The sequence below is a fragment of the Dicentrarchus labrax genome, unplaced genomic scaffold (assembly GCF_905237075.1).
Source record: "Dicentrarchus labrax unplaced genomic scaffold, dlabrax2021, whole genome shotgun sequence".
Taxonomy (NCBI): Eukaryota; Metazoa; Chordata; class Actinopteri; family Moronidae; genus Dicentrarchus; species Dicentrarchus labrax.
The window spans coordinates 8,968,446-8,984,027 of record NW_026136709.1 but is presented as its reverse complement, the minus strand read 5'-3'; the positions used below and the strand labels follow the sequence as shown (position 1 = coordinate 8,984,027).

The 15,582-nt window shown below is 41.4% G+C and overlaps 1 protein-coding gene across 2 annotated transcripts; it reads left to right on the top strand.

Moving 5' to 3' along the window:
- Positions 1-3,699: 3,699 nt before the first annotated feature.
- dcaf11 (ddb1 and cul4 associated factor 11) lies at positions 3,700-15,577 on the top strand. Of its 2 annotated transcripts, none has more exons than XM_051411504.1 (15): positions 3,700-4,058; positions 4,426-4,666; positions 5,766-5,893; positions 6,909-7,027; positions 7,294-7,358; positions 7,559-7,659; positions 8,018-8,164; positions 9,349-9,403; positions 9,847-9,915; positions 10,164-10,221; positions 12,014-12,199; positions 12,428-12,581; positions 13,008-13,160; positions 13,360-13,466; positions 14,283-15,577. In XM_051411504.1, exons 2-15 carry the CDS (start codon positions 4,440-4,442, stop codon positions 14,379-14,381), a joined length of 1,668 nt encoding a protein of 555 aa, XP_051267464.1. In that variant the 5' UTR covers positions 3,700-4,058; positions 4,426-4,439; the 3' UTR covers positions 14,382-15,577. The 2 variants fall into 2 exon arrangements, with proteins under 2 accessions (XP_051267464.1, XP_051267465.1); XM_051411505.1 differs by lacking the exon at positions 3,700-4,058 and adding an exon at positions 4,095-4,268.
- Positions 15,578-15,582: the final 5 nt, after the last annotated feature.

Below are 15,582 nucleotides of genomic sequence, written 5' to 3'. Positions count from 1 at the left end.
TAATTAAACATTTTTAGCTAAATCATTACTCAACAAAAACTGACATTTTGTATTTGGGATGGATGGGTAATGATGGAACCATTCAGCCGTCATTACTGTCTTCATTCTGTCTAAATCTGAGTGATATAATGAATAACTAATTTCCTATGCCTTGTCAGTAAGGCACATTTCACAAATAACCTGATGATATAAATATGTTTACCTACCCTAAGCTGTCAGTACAAGTTAGTTATTGAAGTTGAAGCATTAGTTTGTGACATCCAGGTCAATCAAAAGCTATGTAACTTTAATTTCTTCACTATCCAGTTTAACTATTAATGCGTTTGCCATCTTTTCATTAAAAAGTCCAAAAACGGGGGGCGCGTAGAGCAGAGAGAGTACCTCAACCTTCTGTCAAACTGAAGCCGAAGAAAATATGACGGAACGAGCTACCTCATAAGAAATAATGCATCATCTTGTGTTACCGAAGTCAACTAAAATGGCTCTATCGCAGCACATTCTCCCTTCCATGGAGGAGCTGACTCCTACGGTGCCTGCACGATTATAGAATCTACTGCATTAACAAGGGTGGAAGTTTACTGAAAAGAGAAAAAAAAAGCCATATTCTTTTGTTTCTACAATAAGAGCTGTATCCTGTTATTGTGACAAAGCATCTAGTTATAATAAGAAAATAATCTTGTCAAACTTTTTACAATAACAACAGATGTGTTCTCATTATAATGAGATAAGTTAAAAGCAGTGTTTCATTTAGACGAGCAGAGGCACTACATTAATTCATCAAGTTTTCTGTTTTGCAGCATGCTCTTGTTAAGCAAAATGCATTCAATTGTAATGAGACACTGCAGGATACAGACTTGGGCAACTGAATTCTCAACTGATTTCTGGTCCAACATTCCTGCAGTACTGCGGTGACATTACTTGATTCCTCCATGACAGACTTGTAACAAGAAATACCACAGTCACGCATCAATCACGCGCTTCAATTTCAGGCTGTGAGCAATCAGTTGGAGGTGATTGAGGAGGTTTCTGAGAGGTTGAAATTAGCCCTCCAACGGACTGTACTGTGATCTCGTCTGTGCCAGCACCAGCACCTGTTGTGGCCAGCTTTGTCTGGACACCTGTGATCCCAACACACAATAACAGACTGTATACAATATAGAATAATGTCATACATGGGAAAGCACTTTTGCACAGAGAGAGCAATTGTCACTCATTTGAAAGACACACACCCACCCCGGGCTTCTCCTGTGTATCAGTTTTCATTCTGCCACATCTGCTCTTTATAAACATAATGCAGCTGCACCCTTCGTCAAAGACTAAAACAATATTGCAATTGCACATACATTTTGCATAAACTTTACAGGAAAAACACACTAACAATGACAAGTAATTACCAATGTTAGCAAGAACCTATTTTAACAATTTCGCCCTTTTAAGACCACCTCACATTAACCTTTTAAACCAAGCCTATGTTTACCTATTACTTCAGCAGGTTTTGTATAATGGACACATTGGATTTTGAAAGCACTACAGTAAGTATAAAACTTTTACTGGATAAACTGTTACAGAAATAATTAAATTAGAAACGCCATGGTGTTTAAAGAGTTTATTCTAAGTCAGAATAATTACAGAAAGTACGAAACAAGGTAAACATGTGAAGTAGGTACATTAAAAGAGGACAAATTAAAGAATAAACAAAAATATAAATAGAGAAAAAAAAGTTAAAGAATAGTCGAACAAGAATTTAGACACTTAATCAATACGTATCACGTCAAAACCGAGGGGCTTGCGTCAGAGTGACGTCTTACGCTCCTGCTGCGGGGTTCCAAAGCATACGTCCACAACTCACCCCAAACACAGTAACTTAACAGAAGTACCATTGCAACTAAAGTATCCTTATTTATATCACGTCGGGTTGCTTTATGTCGCTGAGCTGTGTGTGAGTGGTTGACTTCAGCCAGCGACAGCACTGTGTACAGCCGCCATACACAGACCTCAGGCAGGGAGTTGCACGGAGGAAAAGTGTCTCTTTGGAAGCTTCGGGCAATAAAATAAACACTAACACATGCAAAGGAGAAATGCACGACGCTGTATCGGGCGTCAGAATAAACTTTTTTGGCAAAGCCCATGGACCCTCTGAAGGAAATTCAAGGAACAATCGTTACTAAAATGTGCGCCTCGAATCCGGATTGCCACTGAAGGCTATTTGAAGGTCTTCTTAAACGCTGTCCACCTACTTCTGTTTCAGCACAGGATTCCTTGGCAAATAGTGTCTGGAAGCTCCCGGCTTTGGTCTGCGTCCAAAAACAGCACAGTCTGATTTATTTATATATTTATATATATATATATTTAGCAGCTCCACCACAGCTCCACTCGAACTGCTTTCACCCAAATACCTTTTTCTGGAAATGTCCACATTGACAATTAATATAAACGCTGAGCCATGATTGGCTTCACCTTTTGTGATGTCACAAATAGTAGCAATCTCCAGCTCTCAGGGAATATTAGGGAATAAATGACCAAGGTTAAAAGGTCATGGACTTTAGACAACTTTCTTCTATCTATGACATGAAAATAACTGACATTTTTATAATTGTTTATTTTCTGGCTGTGTTTGGCAGTGTTTTTAATATTTCCCCATAGTCATCGCTTTTGTTTACATGTTCAGGCAGAGGACAGTTTTAGAAGTAGCATTCAAGCATCCAATCAGGGGAGCTTTCTCAGGAAGATCCATGTCAGCTGGGCTGGATTAACCCACGACGGGGGGCTTTTGGGCAAAGACCCCCTGTTCCTCACCTCCTGTTCCTCCTGCTCGCTGTGTATTGTGTATTTAACCCATCATCTCCATATACCAAGTGCACACTGCAGATTATACATGACATTATGTTCCATAGAGACCCAGAACTGCCTTCCACGGGCTTGCTGTATATCCATTTGTTTCTGGTATTTACAAAAGAAAAAGTATGTAAGCATTAATTGATTCCTCCATGAGGGACTTGTAACAAAAGATGAGATACCAGAGTGATGCATCGATCATCATCTTCAATTTCAGCCTGTGACCCCTCAGTCACAGACTGAAAGTCAGAGCCAGGATGAGGTAATAATGAGAGAGGGGGGTGGGGGTGGGGGGGGGGTTATCATTATTTAAATTACTACAAACAAAATGGCACACACTGAATGTGGGGCTCGGTAATCTGGTAATCCAGCCTGGCATGTCAGAGGAACTGTGGCTGGTGAGATCGTGAACACCAAGCGCAGTGATCACTTAAGTAAAGCAATGAGCAGGGCAGATGTTGTTTGTTGAACGAAACAAGAGAACTATGCAACAAAACAAAACTACCTTTCCCATGACCCAAAATGCTTACATATGTGGGATCCTCAGTGGCATATTTTAATCATTTAACATATAAACTTTTAATTTGCTCTTAATGTGTTATGGCTGTACATACTAGATTTGGTCTGATTTACTGGTGTCTACCTTGTTTCTTTCACTCTTTTTTAAACTCTTTTTTAAAACTTTTTTAATTCCTGTAAAGCACTTGTAAACATTGGTTGTAGTTTCGTTTTTGTGAGGGACTCTGTGTGTGTGTGTGTGTGTGTGTGTGTGTGTGTGTATGTGTGTGTGTGTGTGTGTGTGTGTGTATATGTGTGTGTGTGTGTGTGTGTGTGTGTGTGTGTGTGTGTGTGTGTGTGTGTGGAAGCCATTGTGAGTGACTGTGAACCACTAACACACGCTGCTATGTTGTGACCTGTGTTTGTCATTGATTTTCAGTCCAATCCGGCCACTGGAGCTGGCACGAGCGACAGCGGTGCGGATCACGTGACGGCGAAAGGGCAGGGGCACGCGCAGGGTTTTTTCACACTTTTGTAAACAACATGGCGATCCACGGACTGGCCCTGCTAGCCTACTGAACAAAACACTGTGTTGGAAAACCCTCCAGCTTCTTTTTGCGGCGGGCCGTGCGGAAGTAACGCAGCGGACAGATAGTTAAGTTGACAGCGACACGACGAAGAGCTGGACTGACGAGCTGTCAACAACACCGTTTGACAGTCAGACGGTAACGTTAAGTTGTTAGCATTTTTAGCTGCTTAGCTCAACAAAAAACATCCTCTGCACCTCAATCAGGAGGAGTTTAACGTACAGTACGGACGTGTTGGTCGATTTATTTGCTGAGCACGTAACGTTAGGTTGTTAATGTGAAGAAGTGGAAGTACAGTGGCTTGGACAAATAACTTAAACGGGTGTCAGTTTAGCTAACTTAACGCAGGTCTGGTTTTTTTTTTTGCAGCCATTGTTAACCTGACTTCTGTTTCTACATTTCCTCTCTGCTTATCAGTCAGCACACACCGCAGTTTGTGTTCACCTGGCTTCCCCCAGGTGAAAGGTAAAACTGACATTTAACCTGAAATGATTCTCCCTGCCAGGCCCTCTTCAGTCTATGGGCTCTCAGTCCAGTTCTGGGATGTCTGGTGGAAGGGGCTCTTCCAGTGGCAACCCAGCTGAGCAGTCTGAAACAGCAGAACCAAACCAGAGCAGCAGCAGCAGCAGTAGTAGCAGCAGTAGCAGCCGGGGCCGCAGGACGGCTGACAGGCAGCAAGGAGACAGACAGTCGGCATCAGAAGAGGACGTAGACTTAGCTGAAGTGCTGGCTTACCTACTGAGGAGGTGAAGTGGGAGTTTAAAATGACTTGACAGATGTGAACACAAACATTAACAAACACACGTGTACTACTTTGCCCTTCTGGGTCCAGTTTGGTGTATTGAGATGTTCTGATACAGTTTGTTCCTTCCTGTTTGCGATACCTGGACTTTGCACATCGGCCAATACAGACTACCCATCCGATACACATATATACATATATATTATTATAATGTACTACTAAGCCTGTATGATCAGGTTAAACCCCCTTGCCATAGTCACTTCACTATCCTGGTAAAAAAAAAAAAAAAAAAGGTAAACCAACTGCTAGGAAGTAGCAGGGTCCCATTTTGGATTAGGGTTAATAAATTATGTGGAATCACATGTACTTGCTGATTATGGATACCACTAATTTTACATTAAAGCTGCTATAGAGGTGACAGTTTATCAAATACTCTTCAAATGGTACAACGTAGAGAGACAGTTTAAAGTGTTTCTGCCTCTCTATGAAGGGCTCACATTACATTTCATTTCTGCTACAGCTATGTGGAGGTTGGGAATTTCCCATCCCCATTCCAGGTTGATTGTAATGTAGTTAAAGTGGCTGGGAAAGTTCTGATTATTCCTAGCAACCACATCTGAAAAAAATAAGTTTTTAGCACTTGACAGTGGTAGGGGCCTCTAGTAATAACACAGCAGAGTAGTCAGAACTAGAAAGTACCAGGATCTAGGAGAGTAGAAATGAATAGGCAGCCCATCAGTTACCCTGGAGCGAGTCACTGATCCCCCCATCTGTTACAGTGTGGCTGCTCACTGGAAAACCATTATTTAAACGTATTAAGAATCTAGCTTTACCCACTGCCACAAGTGTCTCAACATTGGGCTTCAGCTGGACTACTGATATCTGAATGAATATTTCAACTATTAGTAAAGCAAGATGTCTGTTCCAACGTCATTCTTTGAAATTCTTTTTGAGGTAAACGCTTCACTGTAGAGGGTTAGATTAATTTGATCATGTATCTCCATCTGGATTTGTTGGTTGTTGAAGTGATGTGGTGTTCGTGTGTGTGTGTGTGTGTGTGTGTGTGTGTGTGTGTGTGTGTGTGTGTGTGTGTGTGTGTGCAGGGGCCAGGTCAGACTGGTCCATGGCAGTGGAGCCACAGGGCTGCAGCTGGTCCAGTCATACTCTGACTCTGATGAGGACAGTGACGGAGCCTGGGAGGGTCGGCTGGGTGACCGCTACAATCCACCAGGTAACGTCCTTCTGACACTGTTCCCCGTACAGGCATAAAGGAAGAAAACTATGTAGTATCTTGCGTGATATTAGAGATCCTCTTACCATCACTCCTCTGCTGAAACATTTCAACAGCTGTACATATTGGAAAGCTTATGGAGGTCTGTTAGAACAAAAGCTTTTACTTGCTGTATTGATTAACTGTGTTTTGGGACATTGTTTCACATTGTTTGTACTCTGTAGTTGGAATCCGCCCAATACCAGTTGAAGAAACATGATACATATATGCCAGTAATGTGTAAGATTTCCGTAAGATATGTATTTCCAGTACAGCTATTGTCTTGTATTCAATAGTATCTAGGGCTGCAAAATTTGTCAATATTTGTTTTTCAAAAAACGCGATATGACCAAGTGCAATATGCAAATCGTGCAAGCTGCAACTTTTGGATAAACGTAAAATATGTGACAAATAGCATTATACATTTCCTTCTCCAGATTTCAGAAAACATGTTTTCTGTTGCACAGACCCTAGAAAATTCATTATTATTATTTTTCGTCTGTAAAAATTAAATGTGATGCTAAAATGATCATTCCCACACTAATTGTGAATCATATCTTAATCGAAATGTGATGTTTTTAACATACCGTGCAGCCATTGTAGGATCCAAAATGTTATTTGTGTGGGACAAAATTTAGTAATTGGTGTGAAAAACATTTTTATACTTTGAAGTTTTGTTAGCCAGCAAACGTACTACAAGGAGTTTTAAACTGGTTATGAAACAGTCTGAATTTAATACTACTGCCTCTATATGACCTACATTAACAAACAAGATCTCTTGATCTCCAGATTTCTATACAGTTATTCGTAATGCCAGCCAACGGGTCGGAAAAAAATTAAATCCTCTTTAAAGTTCTTAAACCTCAGTTAACAAGTCGGTTCCTACTTTCCCACTCTCCTTTATTATCATCATTTCATATTAAAAATGACACGTTTTTATGTGTGTGTGTTATCTTTCTATCTATTATCTGTTTAGTGGACACCCAACCCGACACACACGAGGTGGACCAGAGTGAGATCCGAACTCAGATCCTGCTGGCCACCGCCTCCTCTGTTTTGAAAGGGCGACAGAGTTTCACCCACTTGCTAACAGAGGTCAGACCGCAATAGATACAATCGAAAATTAATAAAAGTGGTATCGCAGACCAGTGATGATTAGTTTTTTTTAATAATCATCCACAGTTTTACAAGAAGTGTGTGAAATCATTAAGAGCTTTACTTTAGCGTAGATTAATATTCAACCCAGTTTGTCCAAATATTTAAGAGGGTTTTTTGTGACCTGTTTGTGTCAGCCAGTTTAATTCCCTTTAGACGTTGACAAGCTTGATGTTTTCTTTTCTGATGAACTCTTCGCTTTTTAGAGGGAACAAGGCAGATGTAGAGGCTCCAGTTTTTCCCATGGAGAGTGCAGTCGTATCCGCACACAGTAAGTGTTGTTTCAGTTCCCAGTATTTCTCAACAAATTACCAGAAGGTGACAGAATAGAGAATAAGAATAAGAATCAGTTAGTTCTTCATTCTTGTTTTTCATGTGACTAATTGCTGTATATTTCTTGTGAAAATCTACAACATGATGAGCCCTCATGCTGTTATTTGTCAAATGATATAGACCCTTGTTCCTTCGCAGTTTTCTTCCAAACTATGTATCCCACAAGGATACTTACCAGCAGAAAGCCTTCTGTGGAGTGTACAGTGAGGATGGCAACATGTTCCTCTCTGCCTGCCAAGGTAAATAACCCGACATCCAACATGAGAACCCAGAGGAACTGAATCAGATCTGATAATCGTTCTTAGTGTTTGTTTAAAACTGCTTGGACCACCAATCATCAGGGCCATTCGCATAGAGTCATATAGAGAATGTGGTTAAGTATTGTTGACTTTTAAATAGCTTTTTTAAACATCAATAGATGTCATATTTATTGAATTCTGTCCCTTTTTTTTATTGATTTATTATGTGATATCTTTTTAAACTAGGTTTCTGTTTTTTAAGCAAACAATACAGGCGAGGGACAACAGGTCTCACCCAGATTCCACCACCGCCCCTCCATTATTTGATTGCATTTATTCTTTCTTTTGCTCGCTGCAGACCAGAACATCCGCCTGTATGACACCACCAGGGGGCGCTTTCACTTACGGCGAACAGTGAAGGCTCGCGATGTGGGCTGGAGTGTGCTGGATGTCTGCTTCACCCCTGACGCACATCATGTCCTCTACTCCAGCTGGTCTGACTACAGTAAGGCTAGGAGACCTGAAATACCCAATGTAATCCAATCGGTCAACGATGCTAATTAGTTACGGCTTGGACAGCAAGTGATCTGCCAAGAACCAAGACAGATTTTACTGATGGTGCCGTGGCAGCAAAAGAAATGTGACTTCAGTCCCTGTAACTTTACCTTAGCATGTGGCAGTTATTGAGTTGTATGTTAGTTATATGTCATAGTATGCCTTTTTTTTTTTTTATCTCCCTCATAAAAACTGTGTGTCTGGGCTTATTTCCTACAGTTAGTTAGGACTGTGTTGTCTGACAGAGATCTAGATATGTTCGTACTCAGTTTGATTCTTTGGACCACCTTAACCATTATTCTTGAAGTATGAAAAAGAGCTTTAAGGTCCACTGCGTAGGATTTAGTGGGATCAGGCCTCAGCCTCCCCTTCCAGGCGTGGAGAAACAATGCTGGCTGCAGGAGCACCTGTCTAGAGCCTGTCTTTAGTTTGTCTGTTCTGGGCTGCTGTAGAAACATGGCGGTTTAACATGACAAACTCCAGGACCTGCTCCCTCTGGGGATACAAATGGCCCATTCTAGGATAACAGAAACACAACGATTAGATTATATATTATACACAAACTGGATCTTTAAAAGATCAATGGTCAGTTATTTGAATAAACATATGACCATGTAGTTGGTGTGGCTGAACCAAGTATTCCCAAAAATGTCATTTCTTTTAGAAAATCCTGAATGCTATAATAATAACAGTAATAGTAATTATAATAGAAAGCTCCTGAGCTAACTGTGTTGTGTGGGACATAAGGCAGTCTTGAAGACCTCTCTGACTGCATATTTACTATATAATGTTTTTTAATGTACTTTGCACTATTTTTTGTCTGAGTGAAATGTAAAAACGTGAAAATTATTTTAATAATACAACAATCCCACAGTAATCGCATCTATAGATGCAAAAAATACTGTTGTATGGCTGTCAGTGGTAATTTACAAGTATCTGAAATCTTACTATATAGTGAACTGCTGAGTATCATATATCATATAAAAGTTAGCAAGATTTATATTTTTAATGTCTAAGCTTCAGAAAATGCTGCAAATCTCATCTTTCCATTTTATATTCGACCAGTGTACGCAGCATGATGTCATATAATATGTTGTTTTATTCACATATTCTCTCTGTGTGCCTTCCCCCCAGTTCATTTGTGCAGTATAGATGGAGACAGTGAAAACCACACCGCCCTGGACCTCAAGTTAGTGTTTCCCTCATAGTAACTTATAACATTACGGAGCAGGTAATCTATCACTCCCTACCAGCCGGCCCTCCTTTCCCTTCATTACCACCTGGATGAATGATGCTGTCAGAACTTGTCACCTCAACATCCATCCTCTCACTGTGTGTGTGTGTGTGTGTGTGTGTGTGTGTGTGTGTGTGTGTGTGTGTGTGTGTGTGTGTGTGTGTGTGTGTGTGTGTGTGTGTGTGTGTGTGTGTGTGTGTTACTTTGTTAATTGGAGAGATCATTATTTCAACAAAGCACTACCATTAAACTCACAGCACTCCTAACAATAGCATTGTTTAAGAGGTGATGTATGTCTTCATCAAGCGTTTTGGTGTGGAATGACAGTGTAGTTGTGATTCAATAACAGTGCTATTGCTGTAGTGTCATCCTGCTTTTGTGTGTGTTGTGCTTTGTAGTCCAGATGAGAGGAGGTTCTGTGTGTTCTCACTGGCTGCGTCCACAGATGGCAATGAGATCCTGGGAGGGTGAGTAGCTCTCATTTTTGAAGGCAGTGGCTGACAGAGTTGAAACCAGGACTGATGTCTCTTTCAGAAATGTAAATTCAGGCAGCTCTTCTCTTTCTGAAAGCCGTTTGTTCAATATTGAATAGATTGTTTTTCTTGTTGAGGACAATACACCTATATCTAATATAAAGCACACTCAGTTAAGTGCAGTCAGTCACGTTTAAACCTTGAATGAGAATGTGCTCAGTCTCCCTCTCCTCTTCTTTCAGAGCAAATGATGGCTGCCTTTACGTTTTTGATCTTGAGCAGAATAAACGAACGTTGAAGGTTAGTGTGTCTGAGTGCATTTGGTGTTTTGCGCTTTGCTTGTGGGCCTGATTGTACCCGTTTCTGCCTCATCCTGCGATCAAGGTGAGGCAGACATTAGCAGACCTGAAAGTGAACCGGCTCACATAAAGTTTTATGCCACGCTGCTGTCTGTATCGTAGCAGCAGACTCCAGCTCCACCCTGCAGCGGGACAGGGGGGTTTAACCCCTCCTCCCTCCTCCTCCCACAACCCCCCTCTGAGCAGAAGTCAGTAGCTGGCCTCTACCATCTGCTTCATCACTGTCTTACGCTCTTTTTCATTTTGTCTGTCCCATTACCTCTGCGTCAGGGTGTCTCTGTCTTTATCTCTGACCTTGTTCCTTTTGCCCATTTTGTTCCCAGGATAAGTCTGGTAGTGGTCTATGTTTTTCTTATTGTTAACAGATCTGATGAAAAGACCAAAACCAACAATAAACTGATTCTACCAATATGTCATGCCTGCCAAAGCCTGATATATCTTATTCTTCTGTGCCATAGAGCTCTACTTGTCCAAAAAACACCGCAGTGAGCCACAGAGAGAGAGTGGGTGACATGTTCCTTTATTATAGTAGACATTGGAGCTGTAGTTTATTTTGAGTCGATCCCATGTCCCCCGTTCTGCTGCTGTAAATACTCTCTAGAGCACCAAATTGGTGGGTGAAAATAGTCCCCAACAAATGCTCTACTTGAGTCATGTTTGCTACAGACGACTGTGCCCAGCTGTTCTAGGTAATTATTTAACCTTTTTCAAATTGAAAGTTCATATTTTTGACCTGCTTTTAAAGCTTGGTAATTGATTGATTGAGAACCATTTCTTCCGTAGGGACACATTTTTGAGCCGAGAGCCACAGCCAAGTTGGGGAAGTGAGAGAGTTTTGAGAGTGGAAGTAACCTATTGTTAGTTTTGGTCTTTTCATAGGTTTTGTTGATAATAAAAGAACAAGACTAATAGAGTCTACAGCCACTTGGACACAGCAGGGCTTTGAACTAAATGCTCACAATTACAATGCTAACATGCTGATTTCTTGCAAGTATAATCCCTTTGTCCACCATGTTCACTATTTTAATATCAAGATTGTGAAGTGCATCTGAGGCTGATGGGAATGTCATTAGTTTTGCTGATATCTGGTCATAAATCAAAGTATTGGGCAAATTAAAAAAATCCCCTACTAGATAAAAAGTTAAGGGAACACCAAAGTGATTACACATGAATGTCTGAATCAGATATTTCAGTCTGGACCAAAGTGATGGACCGACTGCCGCTGCCATCCTTGGAACCACGCAGGGCTTATTATTGCCAGTATTGCCATCCTTACGCTTTAAAGGATAAATTAGTGGCTGCATCTCTACAAACTACCATGACTTTGCATTTCTAGCTGTTGTTGTTATGGCTATAATGGCAGAGTATGTGTCATCAAATAGAGTTATACAGTAGTACTGTGTAGCCCCACTTTCAAAAACCTGTTTTTAGTGCTGACTTGCTCATCTGCTGCAGAAAACTGTACTGATAATGTAATTGTCTGAACTTCAGCGTACTTCAGTCTTGCAATAACAGCTCTGCCTTTAAATAAAACATGAAAAATACAGGATCACATCTTGAAACATTGGGCTAGCTTATTTATCCTACTGATGTTCTACACTCCAGCCTTTTTTCTCTGTTACAACTATAAGGTACACACAGACATACACAAGCATGTATACTTCACGCTGTGTCTCTCACAAAGGAAATCACACAATCTCACAAACACACGCTTTTGCGTCTCTGCTCATCAGATTGATGCCCACGAGGACGACGTGAATGCGGTGGCGTTCGCCGACAGCTCGTCCCAGCTGCTCTTCTCTGGCAGTGACGATGCGCTGTGCAAGGTGTGGGACAGACGGACGCTGCGGGAGGACAGACCGCAGCCTGTCGGACAGCTGGCCGGCCACCGAGACGGCATCACCTTCATCCACAGCAAGGTGGGGGGGAGCGAAGAGAGGAATGTTGCTGGTATTTTAACAATCTGTCAATGTGAAGTTCCACAAATTCTTGTGGGTAGTTGCATTTGACGGATGACTGGTTGGAAGTTGATTAATTAAATGCCATTATTAGCCCAGTATGTGTTATTTAGTCCGGTATATTGGTCTAACTCTGAGGTCTGTTTTCTTTACTTTTACATTTGGTCACCTGTGTCGTGAATGCGCCAGGGGGACGCACGCTATCTCATCAGCAACTCGAAGGACCAGTCCATCAAGCTCTGGGATGTCAGGAAGTTCTCTCCCAAAGAGGGGTTGGCAGCTTCCCGCCTCGCTGTCACCCAACAAAACTGGGATTACCGCTGGCAGCAGGTTCCCCAGAGAGGTGAGGAGGAAGGGAGGTAACTGGGAGGATGAGAAAGGGAGCTACTGGCACTGAAGGAGACAGGAGGGATGGGAGAGGAGAAGGGAAGGTAGAGGAGGAGAGGTCACATGGAAGAAGAAAAGAGGAGGAGATAAAGATGGAATGACGTTATAAAAAAAAGGGCGAGAGGGCCAATGACAGAAAGGTGAAACGTGGGTGTAGAGGAGAGGTGAAGGATAATGAGATGGAGCAGGGACGGAGGGGGGAGCAGGAAACCTAAGAATAGAAAATAAAATAAAAATAGTTTACCCACTTTTTTAGAGAGCTTACAGAGGTTTAAGATGTAAACTATTTTTGTATGTCTTCGTAAATTGTACCATACCAATGTGAGGTTAATCATGACTTTCTCTAAGGTCTCAAAAATATTGTTTGTATTTACCTTCTCAGCCTTAAAGAGACACAAGCTGACGGGCGACACATCAGTGATGACCTACCGTGGTCACGGCGTTCTGCACACCCTCATCCGCTGCCGTTTCTCTCCGGAGTTCAGCACCGGACAGAGGTTCATCTACTCTGGCTGCTCCACTGGCAAAATCATCAGTGAGTGTCACCAAGTGCCCGTGTGTGCTTCTGCAATGTGTAGTAGTGTCAGCGCCAATTAACCCAGCCTAACTGGTTTAGTCATTTTTACATGGAAAATCAATTGTGTGAGATCAAAAGTGAGTGAGAGTGATTAAAGGGAACTAATCTGCACTAAATACCTACAAGCAGCTAAATAAGTTCTTTCTTGCCTGTCCAGTCTATGACGTGCTGACGGGCGGCGTGGTCTCCAGACTGTCGGGTCATGACGCGTGTGTGAGAGACATCAGTTGGCACCCGTACGAGGACAACATCGTCAGCAGCTCTGTGAGTGCTGTTAATGCAAACTGTTCAACTGGAGTCTCTGTGTAAAAGCTTGTGATCATAAATATTGCAGTGAATCAACAGAAAGCTCTTCAAAAATTCTAATTGGTTTTGTATCGAGGGGAATTAAACCAGACCGTGTTTCCTCCAGTAACAGAATACCATGAAATTAAGAGAAGTCAGATGATTTGATGCGTTTTCTGCTGATGACAGAGAATCAAATGGACTATTTATAGAAATATATTTATAAATATCTATATCAGTCTTGTTTCTAATGTATATTGCATTAAATTTGACTTGTTAGTGGTTTATCTAGCTAAATTTAGCTGGTGACAAAACAAGACTATTTACTCAAAGCTGAAAAAAAAAAAAGCTCTTGTGACATTGTTGTCTCTACTAGCTTAGCAGCTACATGGCTAATGCAAAAAACGTTGCCCGCCCATTCAATGTCCAAAATATGACATCCACAATGATAGCTATCATCCCTACATTCAGTAGATGAAAGAACAAAAATGGCAACAAATATATGAGAGAATTTTGAGCCAGAAAGTTAGCGAGTTTCTACCCAGAGCAAAGTCACTGAAACTGATGCAAAGACAGGAAGTTTAACCTTGGTGAAAGTGTTTGAATGCGAACAACCTGTTTTTCGACCTATTCTTAGTTCAAATATGTTATGGATTTCAGCTTTAATAAATTTGAAGTAAATGGGACAGGAAACGTCACAGGAAAATAGGGAACTTGAAATCAGAGCTACTAACATTAAAATAAGACATTTTAGCTCTGATGCCTCTCCTCATCCTCCTTCTTGTTTGTCCACAGTGGGACGGAGCGGTGCGAATGTGGGAGCACAGACAGACCCATCCTCTTGAGGAGGAGAGAGAGAGGGAGAGAGGCTCACAGCCGGAGAAAGACCATTGAGGCCGCGAGAGAGAGAAGAAGAGAGACAAAAGAGAAAAAAAAGATTTCAGAGGAAGTGACATCACCACAGAAGGGGCGAGGCTGGCCTTACAGAAGAAGACCGTGAGCTCTAAAGGACTGGGAGAGACTTAAATATCTTTATAATTCAATGCTGGATATTAATGATTACAGTTATAGCGTGGTTGTGAAGTGTTCATTTGGAAGGCATTATAGTCTGACATTGTCGAGTGCAGATATGGGCGCAGCGGCACGGCCTACTTCTGTCCGTCTTTTGTTTTTGCCTCACTGTCTTGCGCAAAATCTACAGGCCAGAGCTTTTGAATTTTGGCCTGAAACACTTCACTCAAATGTGCTGAAGCTCAAAACGGCAAACACTGCACTTACTTAATGAGTCGTTGAAATTTAATGGTAAGTTAGTAACATAAAAAAAAATCAACGTTGGATATTGCAGGGAGAAACTGAGGGGGATAATTCTGTATAAATGTATAGTATTTTAATGGTATGTGCGTTCAGGGAGTGTATTTAGATAGTTATCAGTGTGCTGATTTGGACTCAATTTTGACTTTGCTGGTATGGATAAAATGAGATGTGTCCTATTTGAGGGTCTGTCACGTTCAAAGTACACCTGATTTACTATAATGAGCCTACATGAGAGTCACAACTCCTGAACCTGGCTATTATGTGACTTCCCTGAGCTTACCGTCGGCCCACCACTTGGTCAGCTGTTCAGGGGAAACTTCCTTTGCTATGTCAGATATTTCCAGCATTCCAAGTAGACCAGGACGCCCAAACATACTCTCAGTTTAACTGTCCAACTCAATGATTTTATGCTAAATCTTCTTGAGACCTCCTCAAATCTAAACCCAACCTTGGTATTTGGACACAGCGATAGTCTGAGGTCATATTATTGATCCTGGGTCAGCACTCAGCTCTGTAAACACAAGCCCTTAGTCTTAGTAATTTTTGTTGGCCAATATAAACCTGTGATCTGTTTAAAAGATTTGAATGTGAGTAATAATATGTTGGAGTCAAGATTTGGTGAAGGTGGGTGGGTGTGTGTGTGTGCGTGTGTGTGTGCGTGGATCAAAACTTACACACTGATCTGTATATGCAATTTTCAGGTGTTTATATCAAAGCCCATATTTCACTCTCAGACCGTTGTTTTACAGGAACAATAAAACCTCTCTTTAAATGTATCGCC